This window comes from Nilaparvata lugens, chromosome 6 (genome assembly GCF_014356525.2).
Source record: "Nilaparvata lugens isolate BPH chromosome 6, ASM1435652v1, whole genome shotgun sequence".
NCBI classification, from domain to species: domain Eukaryota; kingdom Metazoa; phylum Arthropoda; class Insecta; order Hemiptera; family Delphacidae; genus Nilaparvata; species Nilaparvata lugens.
The window spans coordinates 16294686-16309785 of record NC_052509.1 but is presented as its reverse complement, the minus strand read 5'-3'; the positions used below and the strand labels follow the sequence as shown (position 1 = coordinate 16309785).

Below are 15100 nucleotides of genomic sequence, written 5' to 3'. Positions count from 1 at the left end.
TATACTGGCAATAATTTTGAATGATACTATCCTCATCAAGTATACTTATATCTTGAAGATGGCAAAAAATTAAATTGTACAAATGCCTAATGGATACATTAAAATAATTAATAATTTACATTATCTAGATCTACTCCAAAGTCTTCTGCGACTGCTTAACAACAGAGATCAGATCAGAGCTAGAAGGAATTTTGATGAGCTCTTCTATTTATACAAAAATTATTTGCCCGAGCGGGGATCGAACCCAGCACCTCAATTTTTCTTGAATTGTTTACTTATTTTTCTGTGTATTATTTCCTTCAGAACTTGAATACAAACCATGAATTGAGTCTGAATTGAGTCTCTCTGAAATGAGTCTTGAATTGAATTCTGAATTGAGTCTCGGGTCAAGAGAAATCGTTGGTTCACACTTCAACTTGCAGTAATGAGGACATGGGGTACCTGTGCCTCAATGACTGGAAGAAAATAACATTGAAGACATAGTCTTATTTATATTAACAACTTCAATAAAACATTAGATTCAGCATAATGAGACAAGAATAGAATAGAAGAATTCAAGCCAAAATTTTTGCAAATGACAAAGCACATTCGACAAATGACATTTATCATTGCAGCCTGGCAAGCTAGTTGAATAGCAGAAACCAATGCTGACAACAGAATCTCTGTTTCGCAACCTTTTCAAATAGTCCAGTCACTATTATACATTGGCGCTTGCAATTTATATTGTAGTTATAATTTTTTAATATATTATTTGGATATATGAGAGAAGCCCAGAACCAATTATTTCTTAATGCAAAATTTCCTTGTGCTAGATTCAGAGTGGCCCAAAAATCTCGTATTTTCGGTTCATTTTCCAGTTTTCAGCTATTTCTGGCGAATCCAGTAATCTGACAAAAAACTTTGCTCTCGCTTTCTTTTAGATTATAAAATGAGATCATTCGGAACTCTCTAGATCTTAAATGAGTACTGATTTATAATTTTTCAAAAATGAGTAAAATTTGAAGACAAAATCAATACTGATGAATTTTAGTTTTTGATCAACAATATCTTCCGATTGTTACCATTTAGATGTATAATTAAAAATCCCTCTGGGCGTATTTTTGTGCTCTACAATCTCAGGTAGAGCGCTCTATCTCATATAGATTTCCAGGTACACCTGACAACAATGCTCCTTGTACTGTGAACAACACCTAATTTTCAGCTTCAACCATCATCACCAACTATTAGATGCACTTCATTTCAGTATTTCCTAGTGGAGAGGCGTGCATAAGGACACCTTGAGGATCAAAATATCAAACACTTAGAACTTTTGACACAATGCTCAGATTCACTTCGTATCACTTCAATTCGTATCACACTTCACTTTTCTCGGCTCGTCAAGGCGGTCCACAATCTTGCATCATAAGACAAATTCGGTCAAAAAAGTGGAAAATTTATTGCATAGTGTACTTAAGCCTATATTCCAATACACAAAAATGGCCAATTTCTATATTCAAAGCTATGTATCTCGGTAACCCATTATTTTAAAAAACATTACTTGATCTTGAAATTTACAATAGAATCATCTTTCATTTGCTGTTATTGAATTTTGACTATAATAATAATATAGAGTATTAATACTCTTGACGATCTCAAGTGCCTTCTGCAATAAATTGATTTGATTGATTGATTAGTAGATATAGCTATTTAGAATAATAATAGTGTTTGTCTAACTGGCTCCAAACCGACTCCTGCATCCTTCAATGAAATGGTTACAAGATTTGAAAGCTCTGCAAAATCATTCGAGACATTAAAAAAGTTGTGTCGTGAGGGTAGAAAACGGTTTTGCTGTTAATTGGCGAACAAGTGTTTCACTTATGCTAGAAGTAATCTTCACCACTAGCCGTATAAGAATAAGATAGTTATTTAGAATAATAATTATTGTTTTTGTCCAACTGTCACAACTTTGTATTATTTTTGTGTATTTGGTGAATTGAATGTGATAGCTGTTGTGGTGTGGTTGTCAGGTGTCGCAAACGATAACGCGAGGCGGCGGTCCGCGGTCGCAGATAGCGATTCCGGCGCAGGGCATGATTGAGTTCCGCGACGCACTCACCGACCTACTGGAGGAGTTCGGCACCGACGACGGCGGCTACAAGGGCGAGCTGCCCGACGGCCGGCACATGCGAGTCGACAACAAGAACTTCTACTTCGACATCGGCCAGAACAACCGCGGCATCTATATGCGCATATCCGAGGTATCTACCCGACACATTACAATCCCCACCTATTTGCTATTACAATCACCTTCTTGTAATGTACTAATGTTGACTATTCGCATTGTACTATAGCATTGACTATTCGAATCAGCTGCTATATTGTTGTGTAATTTACTACTGTAGCATTGACTTATCAAATAGAAGGACTTATTGAGCAGCTCTTTCGAATCCAATATCTTGAAAACCCCGTATATCCATGTGATTTACAATTCATATTATGGCTTATACACTGACTCACATTGAATCGAATTGATAAACTTATTCTATTCAATGTATTTTACGAAGTATGAAGACTTAATATTATCAGATTGAAGATTAGATGCAATTTAAATTATGATAATATAATAGTTTAGTGTAGCTACATTATTAACACTTTAATTATTTTCCAATTGTGTAAAGTAACGTTCTTTGTTTCTATTATAATTAATATCTATTTTTTCTATAATATCGTGTTTCAAGTGAATGGGGTCAGCCCTTATTGTTTCAGCTTTACCCAAAATACTTTCTACACTTTACTCAATAAAGTGTAAAAAATAAGAAATAGATGTGCAGCTTATTAATAGCAGGAGGGAGTCCAACAACCCCAAATATATTGAACTAAAACAGTGGAAGAGAATGTATGTTTTCAAGTGTAGAAAAAGGGAAAAGATTGACTGTAGATCATTGGATATACATATTCGATATCATATTGGATCAACAATTGAGTGTGAAACAAAACAACGTGTTTATATAAAAATCATGTTTTTCTGTTGAGTAACGTATGCCAATTCAATTCGAATTTATTTCCTCCACAAAAATGAACAATTACAAAGTTTACAGTAACATGTACTTAGAATACGCATCAACATAGAATACTGTTTCTTCTATTATCACTAACACCGGAAGCACAAGAAGTGGAAATGAAGCGACTGGCATACATGAAAATCACTTGTCCGCCAGTAAGAATTACGTATATTTGTAATGACAGTGAACAGCTTACAGCACCTTGCACCTTTGCTAGCACCTTGACCTGTCTGACGCCGTTCCAGGCACCTTGAAAAAAGGCTAATTTAAAAAAAGGGTACTTAGATTTTTATATCTTGATATTTCTATCTATCTTCAGTATGTGTTGATTTTATGAATCATGTGTGTGAATTACTGTCTCATCTATTTGTACTTTGAAAGAAGAGCGTTGATTTGCTCTATTTGTGTATTATTGTGCTTTATTGGTGTTGCAGGTGAAAGCCAACTTCCGGACAGCGATCACCGTTCCGGAGAAGTCGTGGGCGCGGTTTCGCGACATCTTCGCCGACTACTGCGACAAGATGAAGAACGAGGGAGGTGGCAGCGGTGGCGGTGGTGGAGGCGGCTCGTCCGGTGACAAGGGAGCTGGCGGCGCGGACGGAGGTGCCGCCCCCGGCGGAGGAGGCGGAAACCAGGGCTCGTCCAAGTGAGGTCGGCCCCCCCAGCCACCCTTGGTCGTGTGCTACCCCTCGTCATCGCCTGCTCCGCGTCGTCACTAGAGTGTGCCGCCGCCACACCAACACACTCACACACACACAGTCACATTTGATCCCTCCAAGTTAGTGACTATATCTAGAGAAGTCAGGAAAAGAAAGGAAATACATAACGAGCTATTTGTAGAAGTTGCATCAACTTACAAACTATCAACAGATTGCTTCAGATCGAGATGGGGAAATATAAATCCTATTTATCTAGAGGATTCATGAGGATCGCATGATTTGTAAAGTTTTTATCTACTTGCAAATTATGATAGATATTGAGACTGGATTGGCTAGAGTAGAATTCGAGAGCTTGCATAAAGGACTGCAATTGGAAGATTGACATCCGTTGAATTGAATTGTTATTGAAAGAATATTTAGGATCGAAATTGAGAAATGACCATCAATTGAATAGTAACTGCATGAAATAATGTGAGTAGGCCTATCGTATGAGGCTGATACTCACAGAGTGTTTAACACCTTCAAGACTTGCGTATGCTACAGCAGAAATGACCTTACTAGTTGATGTATTAGAACTACGTATTATAACATCTACGTAAATTATTGAGATCAGAACATCAATAAGAATGATAACTGTTTTGCAAACTACATAGAACATCTATGTAACTCAACTGCAATTGAATAACATTTAGTTTTAGATGGGAATTGAAATTAGATTGAGAGTGGAAGAAAATACTCTACAAAAGATACTAAACAGTAATGATAGTTTACAGAAAAACTTCAGAATGCTATAAATCTGCAATGTTTTGAAAACTTGACGAGATCTTTGAAACAAGAGGATGTTTCTAAACAGTTTTGATCAGTAGTTGGTACATCGATAGAACTGATAATATTTCAACAATAGAAATTCTACATAGTTGAAGAGGTAACCGTACTTGTCAACGTTCTCGATAGTTTTTGAAATTTTATTCTGGGCAATTTGTGTGTGTGCGTGTGTTCGGACTTGACCGTTGTGTGTGTGTGTGTGCGCGCGCAGACGCTCGCGTAGAGGTGGATTTGAAATTTGCGCAGAAACATCTCGACCAAAGGCAAGCGAGAATTCATGTCTACTGAGTTTTAATTGGACGACAAATAATGTTGATGTGTGTGTGTGTAAGTGCGTGCGGAGGCATGTATGACGTCATTTTCGAACTCGTCGCTTCGAGATGATGAATGATTCTCACTCACAACAACAAACAACCATCTGATGATATTCACAACAATCTCCAAGAAAAAAGTGCTGGTGTGTTTGATTGTGTATCGTTTGTGAGTTGAAGTACAATGAAATAATGTCGATGGATCCAAGAGTGGAATGGAACATGGATGGTAATAGTAATTCAATTGTAAAGTAAAGTTTGTGGGGTACTAAAAAGTACGAGATAGAATTTTTTAGCTTCGTTGAATCGTCTGCATGAAGAGAAATACACACATATTGGCTGAAATTTGTTGATACTGCAATTTTCTTGAAGGTTTCAGTATCATCATGTGTTGGATTTGATATAATCGAAGTTTTTGGGAGAACTTATTTAAAAATATCATGAATTTGTTCATTGTAAAGTATTGATTTTTTGTTCTTTTACTCATACAACTAGTAATTTAACAGTTGTAGTATAACGTTATCAGTAGTTGATTAAATTCTTTTCAATACACAAAATATTAATAATAATTCGTTATTTTATTGTGCATATTGCTTTCAAAATTATAAATTTACACAAAGTACATAAAAGTTTATGTAGGCAAACTTGATAATAATAATGAATTTGTTTGAGATATAATAGTCAAAATTTACGTAATTAGTTTTTGTTTTTCATTGAACAATATGATATGTTTGTATAAGTTTGACAAAGTAGATATATTTTTTATATTCATATTTTTAATAAGTTGACAGTTTTTGTTCTACTTGCATTTTTATTTTTTTTGAAAATATTGAAACAAGTTTTTGACCAAAAAAAAGTTTCGATCACTATGATCTATGAACTTGAAGTTTGTTCAAACGAGTTGAAATTAGTACAGTATCTGTCTGGTCTGAAAGCCCTTGGAATTGTTTGTATTTCTCGTTGTGTGGATTGTTCAAGTGGAGTATGCGCCAAGCGCAGTACGTCCTGTCAGTCTTAAGGCTCGATTTCAAGGTCAAGGCAACCTTAAGTTTGAGGAATTGCTGACGGGGCGTAAAAGTTGTTTGTTGCAGAAATATATGGCTTTATTTTATTTGCTAGTAGTTTATTAATGCGGTCTGTACGTCAAAATGTACAAGATTTCTTGTAGATAAGAGAAGAGAAAATGTTATTATGCTTTATTTGATTGCTTTATTTGTTGGTTGTGTAATAATATGTTGGGTTTATAGAAAAAGAAAGAAGAACGTGTAAAGAGTGTTATGCTTTTGTTTGAAGAGTTATAAAATGTTTTAAAAACCAATAAAAACAACGGGCTGGTGGTGTTGAAAGTGATTATATTATTGAAAAAAGATTATATTATATAAATAATTATATATTATAGATGAATATTTATAGAATGGACTCGAAATGCAAGAGGGGAGAGAAAAGTGAAAAAACTTTGCAAAATAATAAATAAATTTGTACAGTAAGCGTGAATTGAAAATAATCTAATTGGATGGGAGGTTTCCCTAGGGAGAATCTCCTGTCGTATTCCGTCTAATCTGCGTTTCTTTATTTCTATCGATATTTCAAAAGAAAAATGTTCTTTTCTCTTGAATTTTAAAAAGAAAATTGATGAATACCTGTGCAAGAGTAGATAACTTTTCTAGTCCTCTCCCACCCCTCCTCTACTTAACGCCCCCTAACGCATTTGATTTTTAAAATTGAAATTTTTGTAGTAATTATTTGTTGGTGTTTGAAAAATTATATTGTAAGTTCACTCACACATCCTGTCACTTTTCCAAGCACAGATGATGATAAATAGTCCCATAAATCAATCATAATAGTTCAGCTCTGCTCCCGGATTCGCTTACTCACGAATCCTAGGTAATATATATTTGTTATTAGTAGTTGGTAAATTCACAAACATTGTTTTACTACTAATGATGACTATTCTTACATTATAAATATAATAATATACAATTAGTTACCAAAATTTGTGTATCAAGTGATGTCTCTGTATAATTTCTGTTCAACTAAGTAGTGCCGACCATGAATAATTAATTATAGTAGATACAATTGCAAGGAAGCCGATCGTTTTACCAACAATCCTAACCGATCAAAATCCGGGCTTGTCGGCATTTGTTGAGTCGGGTAACTGGTTTTGACGGTGAGTCGGTTTGTCGGAGAAATGGTTGGCCCCTTCACCCCAACCACGAATGGCTGGTCCAGACGTATGTTGTGGGTGAATATTTGTACGAGTGTCTCAGTAATTAATTATTATTATTTATTAAGAGTTTATAATAATAATCGTCTAAGTAGGTATCAGTGTTCGATTTGTTTGAACGAAAGTTATTAATAATTACGAGCAGATTTATTTTTGTATTATATAAACAGTGTTTAAGTTTGAACGTTGTTCCACATCATGATGATGAATGCATGATAATGTGTATGTTGAATTCTTTATCTATGGTTAGATATATTATTATATATATTATTACAGATTATAAAATGAGAAAAATATATGTGAATTGTTATTTTTAATCAATTGTATTAATTGCAGATAAATTTTATTGATGCTTTCTACACACGATTGTAATAATTTATATTTTGATGTTTTTGGATTGGTCGAATGTAGAATATAACAACAGTGATATAATAATTGAAGAGAGTGATTGGGGAAGGTTTTTCCGGGTATTTAGGGTTTAAAATTATAATTATTTCTATAATCAGTTGAATTATTGACCAAGTTGTTTGTGTTTTGATTGAAAAAAATAGTGTGAAGCACCACAGCAGTGATTCGTGCCAACAACTATAAAGTGTTGACTCAGCGTTTTGTTGTTAGATTCTGCTACTAATAATTAATTGAAAGTTTTAAAACAGTGTCTTGAATAAAATATTGTTGAGTGTGCGCTACTCATGCGTTAGACTGGGCTACATTAACCAATCGGCAATTACGTCAACTAGTGTCAGCATCTCGAACTAGTGGTGTGGGTTATATCTAGAAAAACGAAGAATTGTAAGTTTGTTCTTTGTAATTGAAAGAACTACTTGGTTAATTTTTTAGCAATTACACTGCCATTTACATTTCCCTAAATGCGAAAAGCGACACTCCATATTGTGAGATCAGAATATTTCATTGAAATTTAAGAAGTAAATATATATTATTAAATATAATATAGAAATTACAAGACAGTTATATATATTAAATATATTTAATGATGAGGATTGAAAACGTAAACAAAATGTGGTGAGTATATAAATAATATGTTTTATTACTATGATTTATTATTAAAATAATAATTCTGACAAGATAGAGTGTGTTAGGCATTAATGGTGTTATAATACTTATACCTACATTGTACTTTTCCTTGTCGAAATTCACTAGAATTCATTATTTTCTGATTAAGGTTAAACATTTCATGCATTGTAAATAGGAAAATAATTTAAAATAAACTTGAATCTAAGAATACAATGATTAAAAAGCTAGGAGATGAATTTTTAAATATCAGTAATTTGTGCACTCCGTTTCAATGTCATGTGAAGAATATGATTGTATGGATATGAAACTATACAAATGACATGATACAATATGATAATGTAACGGGATGCAGAAATGGTTTAAATAGGAAAGTAAAGCATTGCGTGCGTTAGGGATTGTAATCACAATGTAGGAATGATATGAAAGGTGGGTGATGAGATAGGATTGCCAAGGCTGCCAGTGTATCATTCTTCAGCTTGCTGTCAACTAATGCCGCAACTCTCTTCTTTATTTCTTTCTCATGCATTTTGTCAGTTGCCGTTTCGTTTTCCACCGATTCTTCTCCATCTGCACCTTCCATACATTGCAGCATACTAACCAAGCCTTGGTACTTGAGAGGGTACAAGCTGGTTGTATCATCACACGTCTCAGCCACACAGCACTTGAATGAATAAATTACATTTGAAATTTTCTCACTTAAACTAGGATTCTCAATTGATCGAAGCAATATTTCATTCATTATACTTGTTGCCGTTGAAAATACAATTCTAGACCTTGAACACCATTGTGTAGTTGGATGTTCCCTTATACTGTTTTTCGAGTCTCTTTCGTTGATACTTTTCATAAGCAAACTGATAATTCCAATTTCTAAACATTCGGGGTCCTTCGACAGAACTACTTCCATCAGTTCCAAATTGTTGGACGTCATGTTTCTTTCTGTAAAAAATAGATAAATTATTGTTAGCTGTGATAACTTAGATCAAAAATAATGTTTTTCAAAGATTTAATCAATAACTCAATTTTATCGTTTTTGTTTTGTACAACATCTCCTCATCATTTTTCCTTTCAGTTTCGGATAGTTATAGTTTTATTCAATTCTTACAAACCAGCTTCTTTGTTAACACTAAAAAATGTTTGGACTAAACATGAAATGTAAAAAGAACATATTGAAGGGTAACTTCGAACATCATCATGCTCGAAGCTTACGATATATTTCTTTTTTACATTTTCATAATCTAGACCAGTAATTGTGTACATTGTTAGCAAAAAAGTTGTTCAGTCAACTGCCGATATAAGGATCAAGTAAATAAATATACTCTAGTCTCGAATTTATTCTTTTTGATGAGGAGTGGATTTTTTTTCTAGGTCAATAATAAATTGTTATAATTGTTCCTTATGAAATTTAATTATACTTAATTATTTCAACTATTTGGAAGAGAGAGTGCTCTATCTGCTTACTTTCTTCCATTTTTGTTTCATGTCACCAATAACATTAATTTCTTGATTCATAATACAGTATACCTTCTGTATATTAGTGGTCCAGTTCTTATGTTCTTTTTATTTTTCCTCTGTTTTCTATTATCATTTTATGAATGATCATCTCAATTATTGCTTGTGCATTTTTAAATAGCAAATTCTGCTATAATATCCCTCATGTTTATCAAATTTCCTTATCACTTTTAAATAGATTCCATTAAATGTATGAATTAAGGTATTGAGTATTCAATAAAATCATATAAACGAAAATCAAGGTCAAACTTGAATAGGTCCAAAAATGATAAGAAATTAAAAAGTGGTTTTCGCAGCTCAAATGTAGGCATTATTGATTGGACACTTGTGATTCATCATCATCACCAGTTGATGAATGAATTTAGTTTTGGGGATAAATGACTGGAAATTTAAAATAATAAATATAAAAAAATAGTTTCATTATATTAATACTATATAATTATGTTACTTGTATGATTATGAAAGAAATATTTACACATTGGTTTTAACCAAGTAAATGTTGAAGATTCTAATAATTTTAAGTGCTTTGTTTCTTTGGTATGCTTTGTTCTGTGTTAACAGTTAGATTGTTATGCATGTTCGGTCTGAAAAATATGTACAAAAATTACTATTAGAGATCTTGAAATCAATGTTTGAAATCTAATTGCTGGATTCCAGAGTTTGTTTAATGAACTTGTCTTTGAGTGTGGTCTCTTAAAAAAAACTATCATTAGGCTAGCTCATAATTATTAAAATAATTTTGAACTAAATTTTGGAAGCTCCGAATCTAATGCTGGTTAGATCACATTTTTATGTTACTTTTTACATTGAAAGAGCCTATAAAATTACAATATGGAAAACGATGAACGCATAGAGATAACTTTTTCATTTGCAATGTAATGAAAATTCCATATTATGTTCGCTATCCAAAAAATTATCCATATAATTTAAAAAGCAATTCCACTTGAAATAAATTACCATATATTTTTTGGTTGAATTAAATAATAAATTATACTTTATTGATACTAGCCTACTAGAAAAAAATATATGCTGACACTTGCACTAGTCTTTTCATAAATCTATTTCCACTCAGTTTAGGATAAAATTGTGAAATTCTTTATTTTATTACGACTGGACAAATTATTGTAAAATGAGCCAATGTATTTATAATAATTCAACTCTTCTTTAATTAATTTTGGTTATTGATAAGTTGAGTGAATTCAACCTAACGGCATTCTGTTGAACTATATTATTCTTGTCTCTACTCGTTATCAGTTTTCACATGTAATCATTATAAAGGTTCGCAGGATATTTATTCTTTTTCTTATTTTGTTGCAAGAAAATAAAACCATGTTACAGTTTGTTAAATGTGAGTATTTTTTGTCTATTCAAAAACTAATATTTGTGTAATATTATGAAACCTTGTTCAATTACAATATTAAATAGTAGGCTACCTACTATACAAAAACCTCAACAATTATTACGAATGTAAGGTCCGATCAAAGACCTTAAAGAGATATCTTTAAGGTCTTTGGGTCCGATTCACGTGGCACCGACTTTTGTCCCCGCCACGTCTCTATGTAAACATGAAAACATATTATGGTTCAATGCTTACAGGCTTACTCGCCTGCGCCACGTCTCTCCTGCGAGCATTGGACCACAAGGGAGAGAATTGGAAGGGACATGTGTGCACTACGTCTCTGGCCTTACTATGTGAATTAAGGCGATCTTCTAGTCATTTTTGAGCATATGAAATTTGAATTGAGTGAAGTAAACCTCGATTCATTTCCCGGGTACTTTATAAGTTTACAAACAACTTTATAAGTCAACAAACTAGACCTTATAAGTTTACAAACTCAACTTAATAAGTCATGCAAAACAGTAACTCAAGTAGCGGAGTCTTTCATGCCAATAACTCTAAATTGAATAACCAGAAAAAGATTATCGCTTCTAATGCAATCAACTTCTCTTCTGTAGATACCATACGAGACTCAGTAGAAGGGCAGAGAAAAAATACTGCAGAACAGAACGTTATTTTTGTTCTGAAATTATGATTATTTGAGTTAGATAAAATAATCAGCACTACAGAAGAATTTACAGTAGTAGGGGAGAGTGTCATTTCATGACTAAAACTTTTAGGCACAGTTTTCCCCTTATAGTGCTTGACCTCCAAGTCCCTACTATTTACTAATATATCTCAACGCATACGAGGCGTGGCCATTAAATAACAATATTATTGGTATAAAACATTTTTACCTTAGCCTGTATATAGTTATTTCAAAGTTCTAGATATTTGCCATCATAGTGTGGCGAAGAAGGGGAGAGGAAAAATACGGCAGAACATGAATATATTTTTGTTCTGCAATTATCGTTATTTGAATTGAATAAAATAATTTGCAAACTCTGCTGTAGAGGGAGTGTTATTTCATGATAAGGTACAGCTTTCCCCTTAGTGCTTTTACTAATATATTTCCACGCATACGAGGTGCGGCTGTAAAATAACAAGATTATTAGTGCAAAACATTTCATTTTATATATTTTTTCAAAATTCTAGTTACTTTCTATCATAGTGTGGTGAAATCTACATTGTAAGAAATACGATTTTAGTCTATTAAACCCGTAGAAAAGCGGCACGTGTTATAAAGGAGTTTATTTATTTTATTTAATGGTACAAAACACAAATCATTAAAATTATTAGAGTTCAAAGAATAAGGTTTATATTATTCTTTTGAAAGATCGAAAATTTTCTTAGAGGGTTGTAGGGATAGAGAAGGGGTATAAAAATATCAAAGGTACTTGGAAATTATAAAATCGAAATTTAACGTTTTGCTCCAATGATCTTACTACTTTTTAGCTACACCTAGTACTCTAAAAATATAACCAAGATTTATTGTAATGAAAAACATATTTGCAATTGAATACTTACCTAAATATTTCCACACAAAATTCAAAAATTTTTCTCGTCCATCCAAGTGTCTATTTGTTAGTATCAGTCTTAGAAGATTCATGAAAACCCTTTTGCATTTATCACTTTTTTCAATTATGGGTAACAGGGTTATAGCCAATCTTATCCACGATGTTTCAGATTTCTGCAGAGACTTGTCAAATCCATCGACACTGATGAGTAGTTCACAACTTTTGATTGGGGAGAAAAGTTTGCCATAGATGGCTCCATCTTTGTCTTGGCCCCCACATGCTTGGCGAAGGCGTTGCACGTTCGACATTGGCTTCTGCATTCTGTCTGAAATAATAGAGAAATGAAACTTATAATACGAATCATTTTTCGATGATGAACAGAGTTAAGATTTCGAAGTCGTATGAGACGATATAAGTTAGACAACTAACTAATAATATATTGTATATTAATATCCAGTCTCAAAATAATAGGGAGGGGTATGATATTATAGCTTTGGTAAAGCTATTGTGGTTTGTAGCGCACCTGAACAGGACATAATCTTGGAGCAACCACATTTAGGCTCTCTGCAGCAGGTTGATCAGGGTGGTATAATGATAATCCTGCTAACGAGCTTGACATACAATTACCTATAGTCCGAGAGATATTACTTTTAAAATGAAAAGGGAAACCAGTTTCTCTTTCCACAGTTTGTAGCATGGACAGAGGAGTGGAGAGGAGTTAGCATGCTGCGCACAATTGGATGCTAAGACAAAAGTAGGGAAAATGATGTTAGGTAGTTGGAGTGATTAATGAAGGAAATATCATCGGGCCTCTTTGTCTTCGAGAGAGATTGTGTGAAAAGTAATATTTCTCGGACTATAGCGCATTACCTTAAAATCTCCTTCGATCCTCCCAACGGTCCTGAGTTTGAGGAGTCATCATAATGGTAGGGCTCCTGGTTAGCCCAGGTGTCCTAAGGTATATCCCTCGATATACTGAGATATTGAGTTGTAGGGTATTGTAGGAAGGTAGTTCTCAAAAATGCTTTTACAGTAGCTGTATTCTTGAGGTTATTTGGCAGAAGATTAAAGAAGTAAGCTTCATGTTTGGGGTGGAGCTACAGATGTAATGCGGGTCCTACGTAATCATAAAAAGGCCTTGAGGATCCTTCATGTTGCTAGTAAACTAGTCTACTATCATACTCTCTTTGTGCTCATCATAGTCTTCTTCCTTTCTATTTTTTACACTCTGCTCTTTGCAAATGTGGGGGAGCTTATAACGAGGTAGAGCTTTTTTACACTCTGCTCTTTGCAAATGTGGGGGAGCTTATAACGAGGTAGAGCATCCATCTATATAAGACTAGAGGGGCTTGGGGCCCCTATTACATTAAGACATCAGGATGGTTTGCAAGTGGACTCCAGTAGTGTCTAATGCCGCAGCCACGTGTTGACCCAGTTGCTGGCTCATCCTGGTAAAGCTGTTATTCCTTACGAAAACAAGCGCTGGCAAAACCCATCCACACACTGGTGCTGGTCGACATTGGCCTTCATTGAGCCAACATGTAGCTGTGGCATAAAACATATAAGTTTAGCCTATCTAACAGTCGGCAGTCAAAATTGGGTGTCCCTAGTCCTAGTGTAATTAACGCTATTAAAAAATGCCACGCGACTCACTCAGACTCTTGGTGTCCCGGCCTGGTTTCCCAATGTTGTAGATACTGGCTTTGTACCGGTTCCTCAAAAACTGTTGAACTTTAATCGTGATTGATTCCACGAGAACCAATCAGAGAAGCCGTCTTTTCAAAAAAGCCTTCTCTGATTGCTTTTCGTAAAATTAATCACGGTTAAAATTTAACCGGCTTTTGTGCAACCGGGCCTTAGAGTGATAGTAATGTATACTACCAAAGGTCTTGGACGATATGTCCAGTGCCAGGCTCTAAACTACAAAATGCTACTGAACCAGTAGGTACCCGTAAGAAATCTACCTGTTGTTCCGATTTTCAAAGTTTGTTGCTGGATGCTCCTCTGGATTCATTACTTATGTTTTCATGTTTCATAGCAGCTTAAGCCATTGTCACAGAATACGCTATTGTAGTGTCCATTTCACTCTGCATTTTTCAATTTGCATGAATTCTCATTTATTTATTTCATTTATTCATAGACAATAAATACAATGCAGGTAAAAACAACAGGCATTCGCCCAAATTGCTTTAAACCTTAATTTGGAATACACAGTCTAGAGGTTATATAAATTATAATTATATTGTGAGATATATATACTTTTGATGTAGTTTAATTTTAGACATAACCCGGGCTGTGTCCCTGGCACAAATTACTAACTAAATTAAAATAACTTAATAGTTATACCTAGTTTCTGCTAAAGTCCTGCTGATTCTTTTGTAATCAGTGAGGATAGAATGAAAATTTGTTACATTCTATACTCTCTGCTTGTAATACAAAAAACAAATTGACATACATTTTTATTTATAATTTAATGAAAAAGTATAAAACTTTGAAAAAATTGTTTAGAGAGACATAACAACATAACCTCACTCGAATTCAAATTTTCAAAACTCCCGTTCTTTGAGCATTATGAATACGCTTGCGTCCCGACAAGTTTGA

General features: G+C 33.8%; 2 protein-coding genes across 13 annotated transcripts in view; one reads left to right on the top strand and one right to left on the bottom strand.

Annotated features, from left to right (window-relative positions):
- The window catches only part of LOC111044329 (transcriptional activator protein Pur-beta), a 40248-nt gene extending 29297 nt beyond the window's left edge, over positions 1-10951 (top strand). For 7 of the 12 annotated variants that reach the window (XM_039430251.1, XM_022329439.2, XM_022329435.2 and 4 more), the window contains 2 exons: positions 2007-2237; positions 3467-10951. In XM_039430251.1, the coding sequence (XP_039286185.1) occupies positions 2007-2237; positions 3467-3691 (456 nt within the window). In that variant the 3' untranslated portion in view covers positions 3692-10951. The remainder of the gene's footprint in view (positions 1-2006; positions 2238-3466) is intronic. The other 5 variants (XM_022329440.2, XM_039430252.1, XM_022329437.2 and 2 more) reach the window with 1 other exon arrangement.
- LOC111044328 lies at positions 5662-15059 on the bottom strand. The gene is made up of 3 exons (XM_022329432.2): positions 14846-15059; positions 12510-12824; positions 5662-9031 (listed from the first exon to the last, which is right to left on the bottom strand). Exons 2-3 carry the CDS (start codon positions 12817-12819, stop codon positions 8484-8486), a joined length of 858 nt encoding a protein of 285 aa, XP_022185124.2. The 5' UTR covers positions 12820-12824; positions 14846-15059; the 3' UTR covers positions 5662-8483.
- Between the last annotated feature and the right edge of the window lie 41 nt (positions 15060-15100).

Bases quoted from the DNA above. Each gene is read 5' to 3' on its own strand.
- LOC111044328 (XM_022329432.2), bottom strand. From the start codon at position 12,819: ATGCAGAAGCCAATGTCGAACGTGCAACGCCTTCGCCAAGCATGTGGG. The intron at 9,032-12,509 runs GTAAGTATTCAA...TATTTTTTACAG, and splicing joins TTTTGTGTGGAAATATTTAG to AAAGAAACATGACGTCCAAC.